The 19,387-nt window shown below is 39.8% G+C and overlaps 1 protein-coding gene across 2 annotated transcripts in view; it reads left to right on the forward strand.

Moving 5' to 3' along the window:
• The window catches only part of SORCS1 (sortilin related VPS10 domain containing receptor 1), a 255,662-nt gene that overhangs the window by 161,520 nt on the left and 74,755 nt on the right, over window positions 1-19,387 (forward strand). For both annotated transcript variants that reach the window (XM_085064887.1, XM_085064888.1), the window contains exon 5: window positions 6,571-6,644. In XM_085064887.1, the coding sequence (XP_084921013.1) occupies window positions 6,571-6,644 (74 nt within the window). The remainder of the gene's footprint in view (window positions 1-6,570; window positions 6,645-19,387) is intronic.

Below are 19,387 nucleotides of genomic sequence, written 5' to 3' on the forward strand. Positions count from 1 at the left end.
TAGATGACTCACTTCTGTCTTCTCTGTCTTCTCTGTCTCTAGCACTTGGTTGACTGTACTCTCCAGTGTGTGTCTGGTTTCTCATTATATGAAGTGCCTGTCAACACTACATTCACTTGAAACCATAGGTTTTAATATAATGCAAATGATAAACAATAATTTCTTTTAAAATTTCAAGCTGTGCATGCATGCGTGAAAATTTTGACACTTTGCCCTAAATCCTGCTGTAGTAAGCCTTTTCTTTGCTGTTCCCATTTGAATACCATACACTTTTTAAACAAAAATGCACTTATTTATTGCAGTTATCTAAGCAATTATGAATCTACTTAGTAAATTTACAGCACAGCAGAAAGCAAGTGCTGGGTACCCTGTTGCTTATAACAGAGATAGTATTTTTTAGCAGAGAAGGGAATTAACCTTGAGGACAACATACTAAGTGGAGTGGTAAATTCATCATCCCTTGGACTTGAGATTGAGTGTCTTTCCAGATGATACAATCTAGTTCAGCCATCAGTTGTTGGCCTGAATAATTCCCTCTACTGCTTGAGTTACTGGTAAAGATGCTGCAGCATCTGCTAGGAGGAAAACTCACTGATGATACTAGAGGCTCCTTCTGTCTTTAAAATATATATGCCAGTCAGAGTCCTGGTAAAAAATATGTTTCCTGTTGCTTTTTTAGCATATGAGTTGAATGAACTGGGGACATCATCCTAATGCAGTTGCTTGCAAACTGCCGCAAAAGCAGAGCACTGCCTGATTGTGGCTCATGGCTGAGAATGTGTGAGGAGCTATTGAGGGATAGGAAGGAAGGAAACTGAGGGTCATCTTCAGGATGCTTTGATGTGCTTAACATTCACAAATCAATCTGTGTTATGATCATACCAAACGATTCTGCATGGCAGAGGTGTGTGGCTCATCAGCAAAAGCAGCTGCAGACATCAGTGGTGTTTGGATGGGCTGTGAAGCAGGTATCTGACAGCTTTATCACTGTGATGTGTTTCCATCAGCATTCAATAAACACCAATTATTGGGTAACTGTATTGATGGTTTCCGTGTGTGTGATTAATGCATTGCCTGCAACTTAAAATGTTCAAGGTCTATGCAGCATCCTCTGAACTTAATTGCTTCAAGGGTATTTAAGCTTCTTAACAGTGGAACTTACAAATAGATCTGACGTCCTTCCCTAATGCACTAACCCCACTTTTTCTGCAGACTGCATAGAAAACAAAAGAAATGCAAGAGAGATTTAAATTGGAGAAGTACATCACCAAATTGCAGCAATCCACATGATGCCTTCCCTACTGTTCTTTGCCTTCCTGATATTTTAGATCAGTTCAAAATATGCTCTTTCACAGTTTAATAATATTTGAAAAATGGTCTTATGAGCAATGAGAGTAATGACTGAAAACATGTAGAAGACTAAAATTTTTTTGAAATGCACTTGGATTTGTAGTAGTAGTAAAGGTAGTAGTAGTAGTAGTAATGTACAGTTTATCAGCAATAAACCTATTCTGTATAAATGAATGAGGACAAGAAGATAGACTTGCTTATTTCAAATTGTGTTGTTGCATCTTCAGAAAAAATTGTCTTAATCCAGTTTTTCTCTGTAATGTTTATATTTAAAGCTAAACTGAGCTTCTGGGATGTTGCATTCTTTGGTGAATTTGAAATTTGAGGAAAAAAAATTATCTCAAAATCTTTACATGGGTCACCAGTGCAAAATCTGGGCCTTAGGTGCACTGGTGTTTTGAGGATATTTGTATGTGAATAAATTCTGTTTGAAGGAGAGTGGGGAAAACACCATGAATAACATCAGTTTTAATAATCTCATAGAAACACCAGGAAGCATAAGAGTCAAGAAGTCAGCATATGTGGAGAAAGTATCAGGAGCACTGACGAATAGAAACCTTCTCATGGAATTAGAGGTGAATTTGAGTCAAACCTGGTGCTTTCAAAGCTGTTCTGAGCTACTTTTCCAGTTGCATCTGGGTTTTTTTTAGGTAATAATGTAGTGTAGATTGATTTGCTTTGGTCTGATCTGTGTCCAGGGAGAATGAGTGGGGAGTGCTTGGAAACTAGAGGTGAGAGAAAGAGAGCCTTTTCTTTTTTGAATGTTAGAATAACAAAATTGATAAACCCAGTCAACAAATAAACGTGGACTCCATGCTGTATTCCATTATAACTTGTTTAGGGGATATCTCTCAAGTAGAAGAAAAATACTAGGAACTACCAGCTTTCTCAAAGTATTTCCCTAATGTCACTTCCAACATGCAATTTAAATCACCCTTTATTTAACCAGATTAAACATTTCTATGTGCATATTTCTTTTTGCATGAGATTAAATCAATGTATAAAATTTAAAGTCCTCATCAGCATAGGAAGCACACAGAACTGCCACATGACTAAAGATTTGTATGTGGAGAAGCATCAGAATCAACTATTTAATCCAATCAGTTTAAATGCTGTGTGATGAAACATCATGGACACTCAGGGTCAGTTGTACCTGCAGCAATTTTTGTAGGTACTAAAGTGAAGATGGAGGCACAAGAGATTCTTCACATGAAAGCTTTGGCTAGAAAAAGTAATCTGCTGAAAACAGAAGGGGTGATGGTAGGTCTTGGCTGGCATAATGACCCTTCAGATGACGTTATAGCAGAATGGGTGGGTGAAATAAATCCCAGTAATTCTTAATGGAACATTTTGGAAAACATCATGTTTCCTCCCTGTATTTTATAGAATGCAGTTGGGTTTTTTATATGGTGAAATGCAAAAGGAAAAAAAAAAGTCAAGTCTGAAGTTAGTGCTGGAAAGTTCAGGAAATTAGAAGGGAAGATTCCGTGGCAACTGAATCCTGCTGTTACCTAGATATCCCAAAGCATTTTAAGGTGAAGCTTACACTATCCCTGTGAAAAACATGAGCAGCTCTTATGCTTCTCACACAGGCTGGGAAACAAAAAAAGAGAGAGGGGGAGTATAATATCATGTCTGGCATAGATAAGGAAAGAGGTTCAGTTTTCAGATGTCAGCTTTCCCTGCTGCAGAAGACAGTGGTGTCGTGTTGTGAGAGGGCTGGGGAATTGTCTCTCTGTTCAGAGAGTTTATTTGAATCCCTGCTCAGCCTCAGAAGGTATTTGTAACCTCAGAACAGCCTTTTCTTTTCCTTTGTATTTCTGTTTCTTATATAAATGAGGTAGGTGGTGGGTTTCTACTTCACAGAATATTAGGATCTAAAAAAGCAAAACAAAGCAAACCCAGACTGTTAATGGCTGTTACAAAATCTGCGTATTACACAGAAAAATAAATGTATGAGAGAAGATGCAAGAAGAGAATTATTCCCTGATGAACAAGGGTCAAATCTGAGAGATCAATAGAGGATTTGTACTTCATAATAGTTTTGTCTCTGTGAAAACAGAAATGTCAGTTTGGCCCTTAGATAAAAATGTACAATAAAGTTGTAATAGGTTCCTTTTCTATCTGTGGTTGAAAAATAAGTGTGGCAAAGAATATTATCTTACTTCAGTCCAATAATGCAAATTGTCATCAGACAGCAGTGCTTGCCAAAGAAAACAAAATGTCATCTTTGAAGGGACTGCATGCACAAGGCTATCACAAGAAGTCCCAGGAGAGAGAGGGATTTTGTAACAACAACAAAATACCATGCTGGGTTGAAAAAATATCTGTACAAGCACTACAATTGCTAAAAGGGGAAAAAATAATCCCAGCTGTATCATAACCAATACTTGACAAAAACCTAGCCTTCAAATACTTTTTTTTCGTCCAACTGAATAAACTTGGTTTAAAAATGAATGATACTTAGAATAAAATATCTGAAAAAATCCTTACTGCAAAGATTTATTTTTCTGGAGGGGGGAATGGGAAAGGTGGGGAATTCCCCTTTGTTAAAGATACGTAAGTGCTGCTTGTGCTGCTGTGAGTCAGTAAAGGCCAAGGTTGGTGCTGAGATAATGGCAGAGGATGAAAAACTTCTGAAGCCTGGTTATTAAAGTGTCTCATCAAAGACAATGAGAGCTTTGGATATGGGTTCCCAGGGAGCTGATATGTCCCTTTGAGAGCTGTTGCCTTTACTCACATGCTGTCTCCATCTCACTGGGCACTGGCTTCTTATTTAAGAGTCCAGCTCTGACAGCAGAATTGCTGTATCCATTTCCTACCTTGGAAACAGACTCAGAAACTCATGCATTTCTCCACTTTTTTCCTGAATCACATCTTCCTCAGGGCACAGATGAGGAGGAAGCAAGGCTGCCTGGGTGCCTTGCAGCATCCCAGCCTCTGTTCTGATGGAGGAGTTGACAGCTGCACCAGGCAAACAGCTCTCTGGAGGAAGAGCTGTGCTGGAAGAGCCAGGGGGAAGCTGAGGCACTGGGGCTGGCAAGCACCTGGCACTGCAGTGGCACTGCAGGCGTGGAGGAGAGTGCTGCACGAGCTCAGAGAAAGCTTCTGCAGGCTGTAATTAATTCATTCTGGATGCTGTGACAGTCACCAGCAGATTCAGACAGGGAATAACCTGCTGGAAGTTGTGCTAAGGGAAACTGGAGAGGGGAAAGGGTGAGAGATAGAAAAGTGGGGAAACAAGATTCAGTATGATGACTTCAGCCATCTGAACATCAGTGTCCCTGGAAAGCTTACGTCCTATTTATCCCTGGTCTGGAAACACAGAGTTTGGGCTGCTCCTTGTTCTTAATTAACGGAAATTTAAATTTATTGAGATTTATTGAAACTGAAATCACTGTGTGTCAAAGACAGTACTTGTTACAGGAGAAACTACTTTGCCACGAAAAGAAAAACATTGACATCAGAGAGATGATAGATAATAGCAATAGCTTATTGTTAGTGTGGTTTTATTTCTTGCTGCAGTTATAAAAGCAAGTCTAGAAATGGTTTTTGAATGAGAAGGAGGGAATATGCTTCCTGTAATGGTAAAGTTCTTGAATAGGTGACCTCAAATCACTTCAAAAAGTGATTGTTAAACGTTCCAAAAGATTTTCTTTAATTTCCAAAAGTAAAGTTTTCCTTTGTTTTAGTTAGGGTTTCCTAAATTTTAAAATAAAAATGTATCTAGAATCTTCTATGTAAGGAAAAATAACAGACTCACTGAAGTTTTAAAAATGGATGCATTTTTAAGCCACAGAACTAAACTTTTTCCCTCTTCTTACTCTTTGCTGTCTTCTGTCCCCTCCACCCTCTTCTCTCTCTCTTCTTTGACAGTATTCAAGAGAAAGGGAGATGAAAGAGGTGAATTTTTAGCTTTCATATTTTAAAGTAAATTCTAACACATGCCAATCTACTGTTTACTAAAAAGCTATTGTAATTAGTTTGTCCATATTCTTCCAAGTTTTTACCACAATAAAGGTGAGGGATATTGGCATTTGCATTTGGAATGGATATCCAAATAAGACCTCAAGATTTTTTACATCCTAGTCTCATAATTCTTAAAATACCTCCAAATCATCTTTCTGATGAACCCAAATAATTTTAGATCATCATTTTTTCTTCTCAGTTATTCTCACAGGCATCCATCTTTCTTCTTCCTGCCAATCCACTTCCACCACATGTTCCAAAAAAATTTGCCGTGGTTTGCACATAAAGATTCAGATTGTTTGCATTTTATGCAAGATTTAGAGGTGTGATGAAAAGGGAGATTAAGTTCAAAAAACGATGTCCAATATCTGCCTTACCAGAAAAGGGGACTGACCAAGTCTGCCAGGCAAAGGAAGGAGGGGAAATAGGATGAATCTGCAAGAAAAGTGTAGGGCTGACAGCCTCTCAGTCCTTCCATATGATAAATTTGAAGCTAAATAAAGCAAAAGAAATAACAAAACCCAAGTGATCCTTCCCTCTCCTGGCCTTCTGAGAATTACCTGATGGCAGCACTTAGGGCAAGCAGCTGTTTGTAAGTGCTCTATAATACTAACATTTTATATCATTCCACACAGACATGCCAAAGGATTTATAATACCTGTAACATGCCTTTTTGCTGACCTTTCTCAGCCTGGTTTGGTATTTACCATGGAAAGATTTTCTGAAATGATTGATGTATTTGGATATTGTTTGCGTAACCAGACGAGGAGAAGGTGTCACGTTGTTTGCAGAAGGACAAGAGCAGAGGGAGAATCCTGGGTTTCCTTGGAACTACTAACTTGTGCAATTTAAACTCATCCAGTCCTGCAAGGGAAGTCTAGACATGTTTGAACATTTTTTGGTGCCAGATTGAAAAAGTTTCCTAAAGATGGCACTGCTGATGGGAAGACAATGTCCTGACATAATATTGAGGAAGGCGACTGGGTGATGAATTTTCATGTAGGGCATGTTGGGTGTACCAATAAAGTGATCCCTCAGGCAATACCAGTTGTGTCCCATATCACACATCTCAGTATTGTCTATAAAAGGCACCACAGACATGTTTCAGCTGTCCCAGGTGTGTCCCTTTGAGACTGGAACAAATAAAAGTCCAAGTCACTGTCCCAGCAGTGACAGAGGGGTTTTCCAGGTTAATTTCTCTGGTATTGTTATGTTTTACTGTGATTCATGATGGTTTGTTTTTATCCACAGTTATTCAGTTCAGTGGAGTTTGGCAGAAGATGGCTGCTTCTTCATGAGGGAGTTACACCCAACAGGTTCTACTGGTAAGAGCAAAACCCTCTTCCTGATTTCCTTGACACAACTTCCCCACAGGTACAGAGGTGTTGGAATGAGGTCTTGGGGGCAGTGTGGCTGGATGCAGTCTGCACTGCTGATTTGTTGAGACTAATTTAGAACTGGTGTGAAAGGGGCATTATGTATTTATACACCACTAGAATATTGGGGCATTGATCTAAATCCGAAATGTACTGCATAATAGTCTGAAGAAAAGCATTGATTTATGACAGGAGAGTGAAGAGTTCAGTCTGGTCCTGCTACAATTAAGTGACAAAGCCTGAAGTCTTGGAGGACAGCAGTATTTCTGCCACAGGTAGACATCCTCTAGTGGCTAGTGTTGTGCTTTTAATTGCTGTTAGATCTACTCAGTTGATAAAAGTGACCACACTGCCACTAGACCTCAGTTAGTGTGACTTTGACTTACATGGAAAAGAAAGCTGAGGAATGAAGGGGACTCTGAACTTTTTTTCTGATAAACATGGTGGTATAGTCCCAATCAAAGATAAGGTTTCCTTATGTTTTGGAGTAAATCTGTGTGATTTCTCATCAACTCCCTGTGGAGGCATTAGTCTGCCTGTGAGCAGAAGTGGGCTTGTGTCCTGTGAATATGCCTTTAGAAGGGAAGCTTTTGATAAAATAGTTATCTTGAAATCGGAGGAGCTGAACCCAGTGGTGATTAAAATGAGACCAACATGGTAGTTTCTGAACTATAAATTTATGTCAAACCACAGATTTTGAACATAGCAAGATTCATGAGTGTTTCAGTCAAATATTTTCTTTTAATTTATAAAAGAAGTAAGAGCTCTAGGTCAAATTTACTTCTAATGTTGAATTTGTATTTGGTCTGCAAAGGATATACCAGAGATTTTGTTTGATGCTTCTGCTTTTTAATCTTTTCTTAGAACCTGTGTTAGCTGAAGCTAATGCCAGCTAAATTCCATTTTTAACTTAAATTCATTTCTGTGGGAGTGTCTGTATAGATAGTCACATGTGAGTTTATATCATTATTACTTTCCTGCAGGATTCCTAGCAGGATCTCAGAATGTCGGATACAAACACAAAGCTCTACACATCTTCTGTTTTATTCTTGGCTAAAAAAAGCAGAAAGTCACAGAAATCTGGGTACCCTGTCTTTGAGACATCCAACAAAATTATAATCTCTGAAGGGGGTCAGAGAGCTGGAAAGACTGTTCCTATTCCTGGATCTCCAAGTCCTGTAGAGTATTCCAAACCTTTTGAAGTTTCCTGTCATTGCTTACAGTTCTGGTTTATTGTGAATTGAGCTGATGGACGCCTGCAATAAGAAAAATGATGAAATTATAATTTTCCCCTTTTTGTGAAGCTCAAACTTTGAAGGCCTCTTAGAACTCAGGAAATAAGGGAACTCAGGCGTGGATCTTCAAAGGCAAAGAGCAAGTTGAAAGATGAAAAAAATGTTCCAACCACCCATCTAATTTCCCTACAGCCATTCACAAAGCATGAAACTGCAAACCTGTATTTTCACCTTGAACAGAGTGCCCCTTGCTTAACACACCTCAATGTAAGCTAGACTGTACTTCTGCTGGCAAAAGTGAAAATAATACACTTTGTGGAGACACTGTTGCATCTTGTTCTGGCATATTTATTATGATCATAATGACCCCAGGACAAAAAGAATACTTTTAGGTGCAATTCTGTGGATGCTGTCTGTCCTCAGACACATCCACAGTAGAAAACTGTGCATGTGTAATTGAGAGCACCACAGAGAGCAACACTGGGCTTTAATATGCATTTCCATTCTGTGCAGCCAAGTAGCTGAAGATAAAACTGCACTGAAATGCTGAGTCAGAAGGGAAGCCCTTTGATGGTCATAGTTTGACATTGTCATAGTTGACTCCCCATGTAAGAAAAGCAAAAGGGACCTGGGACATAAGAGGGTCCAGAAGTACAGTTGAAATCCGGATTTCTGCAGCAACATCTCTGTAGCCAGTGCTGGTGCACAAGTTGGGTAAAGCCTTGCTCAGTGCCCTGTGATTTGTTGTTGGTTGGGCTTTTTTAATTAATATATATTTTGGCTTGGAAATATGCCGAGTCTAATCAACCTAAAAAGTCAGAAAACTGACTTCACTTGTTCTTGAGAGCAGAAATAAAGAGTGAACTGTCCTAAAGTCACAACTTTTTAAGAAAAGCAGAATGTGGGGATACTCTCTCACATTCTTGGTTCTTTATCTAAATCAGATGGCTTTGAAGGGATCAACCAGGACACAGCTGTACTGGGCAGAGAATGAGGGAAATATTCTGATATCTAAGGAAGGCTGAGGAGTTGCTTTAGTACAGATTGCTTCCAGTACTCCCTAAACTAGGACTTCTCTGAAATCAGAAGACACAAAGCAAGGCCTCTGGCATCAGGCTTTCTTGAGGCTGCATTTAGTTATGCTGCTTGTTTTGACAGGGAAGCTGCACCTGGAAGACTTTGAAGACTTTTACGTGGGTTTGAATGGTTGATGAAAGCAAAGATGCGTTTTTCTGATTTCTCACTGATATTTTTATTGCCATTTTAGTCTGGCATGTTGTCTTGTAAATAGCTTGTGGGTCACTCAGAGTCTTGTGAATAAACTCCACTGAGCTTGCTAGTTTTAGTCTAGAGAAGGCTCTACCTGCAAACACTGTCAGAGAAGCTGTAGTGTCTTTTACAGCTGCATTTCTTATATCTGTTGCCAAGAGAATTTTCTTCTTTATTTACTTTTTTTGGCTGCTCTGTGAAACACCACTTCCTCCCACCACTCCAGAGAAATTTAAACCCCTGAAGAAAAACACTGAAACAGTCTGATACTTAATATATAACTCTGAGAAAACACTCTGTGTAGACACAACTCAGTTCCTTGTAGCTCCTATGTACTTTTTATTCTTGCATCCTCTGTTCCATTAAGAGGAGTCATTAATATGGAAATAGAATATTTTTTATTCAAAGCTCTTCTGTTCCCCCTTTTCTTTCTTTGACTTGCAGCTCTAAGTGATGTCCTGACATCCGCATTTGTGATGAAAGAGGTGTAATGTCACTCTGTGAAAGGAGTTATCAGGTGGGAGATGAGCAGATGAAGTCAAACCTTTAAAATGAGAGGTGACTGGAGATCTCTTGTCTTAAAAACCTTTACCAAAAAAAACAAACCAAAAGTTGAAAAAAGGGATCTGTAATTTTCTACCTCATTAAAAGGTTGTTAGGACACACTGGTGGCTGGGCAGGCTTTAGTGATGGGCTACTCTAAAACTGACACCTCTAATAATTGATGTAATTTGGGTATTATCACATATCTGTTGGCATAATCTAGGGATGAGGAACTGGTGTAGTGAGGAAAATGTAATCCACTCAGAGAGTCAACCACATATTGTGTGTCAGGTGGAGACATGGAAGAATCCACACTGCATACAAGCCCAAGGCACGGCACTTCTGCAGTGTATCAACAATTTTCATGGTTTTTATTATTTCTCTGGCAGCTTCTTGAGGTTTTGCTGTTTAATGTACTGTAACAGAAAAATGCAGGAAATTTATCAAGGTACTTGGTAATTGTGGAACTGTGCTCTATGGAAATGCCCTAATTGCTAGGAAGGAGTATTCTAAGCAATATTAATTCAGCAGGGTAATACAGAAACAACAAGTTAATATACATGGATTATTGCTGATAGCACAGTGTTTACTGATGTAGTTGGCATTAGGGAAAGAGAATGCCTTAGATCCTAGTCAAAAAAGTTGGATAAATATGCTTTGTTTAAATACTTCTGAGTTTATTTTTGTGATACTTGGCAACTTTTGGTATGAATTCCTATTGTAGAATTTTGCTGGTGTAGGTTTTGGTTTGTAGTGAATACAAATGTAAGCAAAATTGGTGAACCAGTCTCATTGGGAATTACATTACTTTCTTCTTCCCCTTTTCTTTGTTTTAAAAAGGTCCAGTCATCTAGTCAAAAGTCAAAAGTAGTAATACTTTGTGTCTTGCAAATCCAAACATCCATGACCAGCAGTTGCAGAAAAAACTAGCCAAAGTGCATATAGTTTAATATGGCCAAAATATAAATGCAGGCATTTGTTGGTCATTAAAGCCAGGTTTTTATTCTGGTCCTCAGATCAAGTCATGCCTTCCAACAGAAATTATTTTCTAAAAGTCAGTAAGTCAAGGTATCACAATTAGAGCTGGCCCTAAAAAAAAAAAAAAGTTAAAAATTTCATTAAAATGTCTGAAAATTGTAATGTTTTCTAATCAAAATGAGACATTTTTCTGAAAAGATTCTCATCTAATTCTAATCAAAACCTGACCTTGAGAATCTTGGAGGGGGAGGAAAGAAATAAAATCAAATAATAAAAATGTCTTAAAAACTAACATAAAATGAACAATAGAAAAGCCCAGCTAGTTAATTAGATCATCAAGTTACAATCATTATCTCCATCAGTGGTATTGATTTTATTTTTTTTTACTTATCTGAGTGTTACACCCAGACAAGCAAGTAGGAGAAATAAAAAAGTAATGCCACTCCATACTTCAGGAAGATCAGAGGGCTGGAATAATGAGAGGGCTGGAGCACCTCTCCTATGAGGCTGAGAGAGCTGTGCTTGTTCAGTCTGGAGAAGAGAAGGCTCTGGGGAGCCCTCAGAGCGCCTTCCAGTGCCTAAGAAGGGCTACCAGAGAGCTGGAGAGGGAATTTTGTCAAGGGCATGGAGCTATGGTAACGGCTTCAAGCTGAAAGAGTGGGTCTAGATTAGATATTGGGAGGAAATTCTTTACTTTTAAGGTGGTGGGGCACTGGCACAGGTTGCCCAGAGAAGCTATGGAAGTTGGAAGGCCAAGCTGGACAGGGCTTTGAGCAGTCTGATTTGTGGAAGCTGTCCCTGCCCATGGCAGGAGAATCAGAACTCGATGATCTTTAGGATCCACTCCAACCCACACCATTTATGATCTCCAATAGGGTCTTGTGTCCATGATTATAATGGTTCCCTGAAGAAATTAAAGGAGATAGGTCAGTTTGGTAAGAGATGTTGCTAGGTGTCCAGTCAGTCTTGTGTTTTTCTGAGTAGGAGAAGGAGAAGAAAATGGAGGCAGACATTATAAAAGAAGCAGCCAACCAACCTTTCCCTTCAAATAATACAAAAATATGCACACTCACTGAAAGGAAGAAAAACCTGTAAGCAGCTGGGAGGACAGATGAGTAGATAGGACTATATTTGTGTTTCCATTATAAGTAGTGGCAACGAAAGTTAATCAGAGTATAATTATAGAGTATATATATTTTCTTTTCCAGAGGAGGCTGGAGACTGTATTTTAAAAGCTCTGACTGTGTTCATTGAAGCAGCTGAAAGAGCTGAAAATCAAGGGGATGAGGTGTCAAAGCCCTGTTAAAAACTTCATTAAAATCAAGCACTTGGGGCAAGCTGGGTGAACTGTCCCTATGTTCCTGTCAGTTCTTGTCTTGGTGAGATTTGCACACCCACCTAGGTGGGCTGAGGCAATTTAAATGCCTCAGGATCTGGGCTGTTTAGAAACTATGCTGTGTATGGCTGAACAAGACCTTTAATCACTGCAGGGCAGCTGCTGGAGGCTGATGGGAAAGATGCCAATCAAAGAGCATTGTGACAGCCTGTCCAGAAAATCATCCACTTGATCTAACACACAATCCTTATTCAGTGAGTTGAAGGGAAGAAATTTAATTTAAAATGTATGTATTTCATAGCTTAAATATGGTAGTTATGGGTACATGCCAGAGAAACCCATGACAGTTTTCAGGAGATCTGAATGAAGCAAATACTCATCTGAATAAGCCTTTTGGGATCAAGAAGCCCCAGTCTGATGCATAGGTTGGTGTGTTTTAGCTTTCCCTGTTCAGCAGATATTTCTTTAAAAATCACCCAGAGATACTTTATAAATGAGTGCAGACTCCTGTGAGCTTCAGCTTTTCTGCATCATCCACTTTCCCTCGCTAAAGTTCTGCAGAATTAGGCAGGCATCCACCTACCAGGTTCAAAATCTCGATTTGGGGGCTAATCAGTAGCAGGAGCCTCCAGTGCTGGGCAGGACACTGCCCTGTGTCAGTCTCCAGCAGGCACTGCACTAAGCAGCTGATTTCTCTTTCTGCACCTAAAAAGGACAGACCTGGAGAAGGTGCAGCAGTGCACAGTGAAGTTACTGTGGATTCGTGTAGATCTGTGTCAGGAAGGTTGCACTGCTGTGTTCTGTTGTATGTTTAATGAGCAGCACACTGTGTTACCAGAGCTGACTTTCCCCTCTTGCTCTAAATGACTTGTTGGCCTCCTCCAGAGCTGCCTGCCTGGCCCACAGCACTACAAGATGCTGGAAACATGGTCTTAACACAGTGGGAAATTGTGATGCTATTAGGCTGCACCAGCAGAGAAGCTGTAAATCAGGTAGGTTTGGTCCATGATATCAAGGAGGGAAGCTCAGAGGCTATAACTAGAGGGTACTTTCCTCCTCCTTTCTCATCAAGCCAGCTTGAACTCTTAAGTTTGCTGCAATAATATGAAAAAGAGATATAGGATAGAAGGGCTATCTTAAAATCAGGATCTAGTCCTGGTAACTGAATTTTATCTGCTCAGTTTCGATCCTTGTTTTAAGACATTCCTCCTACTCTGTGTTACCAGCAATAGACAGCTACCCCCTGAGAATTCACATCCATCTATATCAGAGTTTTAGCCTCTCTGGAGCTTCCCACAGAGAGCTGTGGTGTTACAGCAGCAGGGGAGAAGGCTTCCTTTGCTACTGCTCTCCAAGCTGTGGGGTATGCAGAGTGTGGAAGGGTGTGGGTCATCATGCTCTAGGGCTGTAAAAAATGATGGGGAGAGAAGAAGTGACTCCACATGATCTCCCCATTTATCTACTCACCTATTTTAGTGTTAGCAGCAGCAGCAACCTGTTTTTCTGGGTCAGTGCTGTGAGGTGGCACAATCAGGAGAAGTTGAGCTTTACTCACTGTGCTGCTGTTTTCTCTCAGTTCTAAAGAAAAAGTGACAAACTTTAAGCAAAGTAAAGCAAACCACAGAATGGATTCGGCCCAGTGGCTGCCAGTTGAATTGCACAAAATTGTATCATTTCATGTGATTGGACAAAGTGGGAAAGAGTAGTGCAGAGATATAGTGGGGAAAAACTAATTAAATTATGGTCAGGGGAGATTTATTAGCCAGATATAAAGAAATGAAGTGCTGATTTATGCCTATCTGGAATCTGTCCCTGTGTTTCTAAAACATGTCAGGAGGATGTGGTTAAGAGATGTTGAAGCTAGAAAGCAGTCTTTAAAGTATGTTCCAGGAATAGTAAAATCTGTGAAATTTCACATAATAGGGACTGAACTAAAGAAACCACAAGAATTACCTCCCACACTAAGCTCCTGGGGCAGATTCACTGACCTCTGCAAGCAGAAAAAGGAACAGAGAGTATCTGCAAAGTCCTCATGGAGTCAATATAGTAGTAAAAGAAAAAGGAGCCTGGAGGACTCTCAGGCTCTATTTTTGTCTCTGCCACATAGCAACTGTGTGATCTTGGTCAAATCAATGAGGCCCCTGTGCTCTTGACTAATCAGTGAAGTTTATCTATAAAGCTGAGAACAAAAATTTTCCTCAGCCCCTGTTTCTAACTTGGTCTGCTTGTCTTGTACTTTTCCATAGGTCTTGAACAAATCAGTACCACACAGGGAAGGTTACTTAAAGGTTGATTGTCAAGTACTTTTGTATCTTTGGACAAAAAGCTCCCTGTTCAGTGCTACATGTTACTATTTTTATGAATGGCAATTAGAATTTAGTCTTACAGAAGCATCAGTGGAACCAAAAAACTGATGCTACTGAGGACAACATGAGCGTCATCAACTGTTGTTGTTTTCATTCTGTCCTTTAAAACAAAACCAAAACCCTGCCATTCACTAAGCTGGAGGAAGATGTCAATTTTTTAACATGAAGTGACAGGATGTGTCCTAGAGGCAGTGGAGGAGCTGGTTTTGCATTGGCAAGATTTACGATAAGGGATTCGCTTGAGTGCTGAGGCTAAAGGAAGATAAATCCCCAAAGGCAAATTCTACCAATAATTGAATTACAAAGCCATTATCATGTGCTGAACAAAGCAACTTTATAGCTTTATTGTGACAGGATAGAGCTTGTTAGAATATTTATGCTCACAGGACAACTTTGGGACAAGGATCTCTAGGCATGCATTCCCTCTTCCACCTGACTGTTGTAGTTAGTTAGTCATTGTGTAATACAGTGTATGTGGAGTTGGGGATTTGCTCAAATTGGGACTAGAAGGTATGCTGAGGGCCAGGAGACATCCTAAAATGTACAGCATGTTAAGAACAAAGTCAGTTTTCTGTTTGGCATTGCACTGCAGCCACATCTGAGCTACTGCCGCTCAGCACTGATACACTCAAAATGGCCAGAACTGTGTGGATCTCCTTCCATCCACCTTAGTAGATACATGCTGTTGTGTCATTTTTCTGCCAGCCTTTGCTGCATGAATAAACCATACCTGTTTACCTCCTAGAGAAGGGGAGGTATGGTCACAGGAGTCCTAATTCTGCACTTGGTCACTTCTCTGAGATATGGGAAAGCTGCCTGAGGTCTCATATAAAGAGTGAGGGACATTCACATTGGTCATGGTACCATTTGGCATTCTGGACCATTTACACTGAAAACATAAAATAACAATGTCTATTACTGCCTGTCTTAAAAGACATTTGATCTTGGCTGCTGTGAGCATGTAAGATACAAGAAATACATATGAAAAGATTGCCATCGAGTTTCTTGTGCACATAGTCCCAGATACAGTGTGACTGTGTCTGAAGTCAAGCATCCAAAACCAAAGGCACCCAAAGCTACTTTCCAGAATGCACAAATACTTGAGATGCAGTCCTTATTGTCTGGTGTTTCGAGTTAATTGTTTATGAAAAAATGGTAGTTTGAAATTAGGTGCAGCAAGTAGAAGCTTTTGCTTTCTTCACAATGATGCCTTTTTGCAGTGCTGAGTGGTCTGACTGCCTTGCAAGCCTCATCAGTTCCCAGCATCCATAAACAATTGCTTTTGTCCCTAGAAGTGAAAAAAGATAGAAGAGGTGGAAACCCCAGGATAACAGGGTCTCTATTGAATTTTCTTGGCTCAGAGGAGCTGACAGGCCAAGGAAGCCAAGGTTTTAGAAAAGTTTCAGACAGAGAAGATGGCGAGGGGTTGGTCACTACAGAAATATGCCAACTAGCATTTACTGTGCCATGGGCAGTGCCAGGCTGCTTTTGTTTAGTTCAGCCTAGTTCTAAACCAGGGGATGATTCGGGGTCTTTTCCCTGGGCTGCTTCTCACGGTGGATGTAGAATCTGCATTCAGAGCAATTACTGTGCTGCAGCCAGTGGTATCGATTTGTGAGGCTCTCGAGTGCAGATAACTACTTAGCAGGCTTGATGGTGATTAAAATTTTAGGAAGCAACTTTGTAATAGGACCGTGGGGGTCCTAAATTTTTCAAAATGCAAGCATCGTCAGTGTAAAGGCAGAGGGGTCACTGCTTTGCACTCCCTTTGGCTTTTCTAAATCCTCCTTTTCCCAAAAGATTTTTTTTTCTTTTTCTTTTCTGTCTTTTCCTTTTTCTTTTTTTCAAAACACCCAGACAATTATACCAACAAAACACTAAAAGTTAATCACAAAAATACAATAGGCACCATTCAACAGAAAGAGTGTTGCAAGGATATCCCTGGTGTCCTGAAGTTTCTGGGAGTATTGCAGAAAGCCTGAGATTAAAAGGACGGACAAAGGACATGCTGGCATTTTACCACAAAGTGGAAACATAGACTAAGGCAAGAAGAAAAGTTTGTGGATATATGAGTGTTTGGTCTTTGAGAACAAATGCTGAAAAGGAAGAATGGATTTGAGAAATATGAGAAGAAAGTACTGCCAGCATAGCGAACAGAAGCTGCTCTGGATAGGGAATGGCAAATTTGGGACTGTTGTTTACTTATAGAGAAATTTCTGAGAGAAACCAGTAGCTGAGTGGGTCCCAGAAGGTTGTTCATCTGTATCCCTGTTCTTTGTAGGGTGCTTGGTTTCTCTGCTGTTGAACACACAGTGCTCTTCCTTGTCCAGCCTGTGAAGCATCACATGGACCATTGTGCACTGACCCCCTGCACAAAAGATAATGAAGCTTTGTGGGAACTTTATCAAGTTACAGAACAGAGTTGGAGGCTTTGGTGCTACCTTGGGCAAATCCAGCATTTAGTTTTCTTCTTCCACATGTGAAGCTTGTATGTTTTGATCATTCTGGCTTTGGTTTAAGGACTTTCCAGTCTAGTCCTTATTTATTCAAGGACTGGAATTTCTTCGTAATCAGTTATTCATTCTTTTTCCTACTGATGCCATGGGTTTAAAACTGTCACTTTGTAATATTCAGGCTTGTAGAAGTATGTTGCCATTCTCATTTTCTAAGGATGATGCTTTTTTACCCCCCCAGCCAAATGAAGAAGACAAGAAAACGCATTGCTAGTATAGCTGGATGCTTGGTTGTGTTGTGATTGATTTGGTTGACATACTGAAAATTCAAGATTTCTGATTATGTCCTACAGTTCCTAACACCGTTTTTCCAGTAGGTGCTTTAGTAACTGATTGTCCTATGCATGTAAAAGGATATGTCTATCTTCCTGTAGGGTGAATGTTCTCAGGGGCAGTGCAACCAAAAGCACAGTATTTATCTCCTGTATATGCTCACTGTGGTCAGTATTGCATTTCTGAATGTCTCCTAGGATTTTATATGTAACAGAGTAAATAATAAGGCTGATGTAAGCTCTATAAAACATTTCTCAGAAAGAGGACTGCTCAAGACATTCAATAACCTCTTTAATTGCAATCCACAGCTTAACTGTTATTTGTGTTTTTAAAATCAGGTAATAAACATATTCCAGGTCTGTTGTGTTGCCTGCTTTGGGACCTTTATGTGATCATATGTGGGTGTCTGTAGTGTAGGTGTCCAGACATCTTAAATTCCATGGAGAGGAAGAGGCATTTCTAGGATAAATTCTTCTCATAAAGTCATATCTAACACAGTTCAGCTGATCTGCAGTGCAAAACTGCCTGTTTCACCTCTCTGCCTGCAAAGAGAGTTGAGTCTGATTAGTTCAGAGTTAAATATCTGTAATGTATAGCTGGGTAAAGTGAATATTACTTTATGTGGCTTTTGAGGTGGTATGGAGGGATGTGTAGTGAAATATCCCAGGGCTACCATAAAACAAGACAGAATGATCAAAAAAAACGTGGCATTACAAAAATGCTGGTCAGTAAGCTTTCAGCAGAATCCAGATGGACGTGATATGTTTCTGGCTGTCAGCTCTGTACAGTTAATATTGATTTCTGCAGATGTGTATTTGTATTTTGCCTGTTCTTTACAACTGATTGTTCATGTTGTCATTTAATATTATGGGCCTGACTGTGACCTTGTGCTGTCACAAATATATTAAGCTTATTATATATCAAAGCAGTGAAATTTTTTAAGGTAGGGAGAAAGATCTGGCAGATGAGAAGACATGGATATGGCTCTTGACTATACCTCAGATGTCCTATTTGACTTCAGGAATTTCCTCCTCTGGATCTAAGTTTTCATCTTTGTCATCACAATTCAAAGTTGAAGGGGTTAGGAGATATCAAAAGAAAGGAAGCCCTTGAGGTTTATATCAGTCCTGTTTCAGCCATTCTGGTTCTGTAGCCCCTTGGAACAACTCATGGCTTAATTCTACCTTGAGTTGAAGCTTCTGCAGTCCCAGTATTGGCCGTTGTAGTGTGAGACTAAGTAATATGCAAGTGACTATTTTCAGGGCTCAAGGGGTCCAGGAAAAGACCTAGACCTGTGCTGCTCTTAAGACACCTAAGGGTTTGATGTAAATTATGGCTCATAAAATTGGCTGTCTTTGCCTGAGAAGATGCAAAAGAGGTTTTTCTTGGGGTCAGAATAGCACTGTGAGGAGGAAACTCACAAAACACCTCAACATAGACTCGTGTGCTTTAACTAGGGCAACAAGTTCTGTGCTGGATGAACACCATTGTTGTGCTCTGAACAGACAGAAGGTTCACTTTTGTGCAATATATTCCTTGTTTCTTTGGAGAGTTCACATCCCCATAGAGGTGTGTGAGGTCAGAAGGAGGAATGAACTGACAAAACTGTCTTCTGCAATAGCCCAGTTCCAGGTGGGCTCTTCCAATATTCCAGTTCCAGTATTTAAAACCCATTTAAATAAAAAAGAATAAAGAGGAGATATGCCATAGTGCAAGCTTTGTCCATCTGCAGTTTTTTTAGACCTGTTTGTCACTGACATCTGTCTATCTTGAGCTGCGTTCTAACGAGCAGACCCAGAATTTTGATCCTAAATCTGCTGATCATAACAGCCATAATAAAAACGCCCTAGGAAGATGCTTCCTTCCCCTCTCACTTGGTGTCAGTTACCAGAGAGGAGAAATTTTAAGTGGAAGTTGAATGTTCGGTGGGGGGTAACACCTTGCCATTAACTTTATTAAAAATGGAGAAGAGGTAAAAGCATAGCTGGCTCAGAGTATTTTCTGAAACTTCAGTCCCCAAGAAAGGAGAATAAAACCTTTTCAACCTAGTGAATTGCTACATATTTTGTCAAGCAAAGGTAAGGATTAATCAGGACATGTTATTGTTAACATTTTTATAATAGTTATTAGTTAATGCACATGATGATTAAGCACTGGAGGTGCCTCTGATTGCAGTCAG

This window comes from Lichenostomus cassidix, chromosome 6 (assembly GCF_008360975.1).
Source record: "Lichenostomus cassidix isolate B80296 chromosome 6, HeHo_3.0, whole genome shotgun sequence".
Lineage (NCBI taxonomy): Eukaryota > Metazoa > Chordata > Aves > Passeriformes > Meliphagidae > Lichenostomus > Lichenostomus cassidix.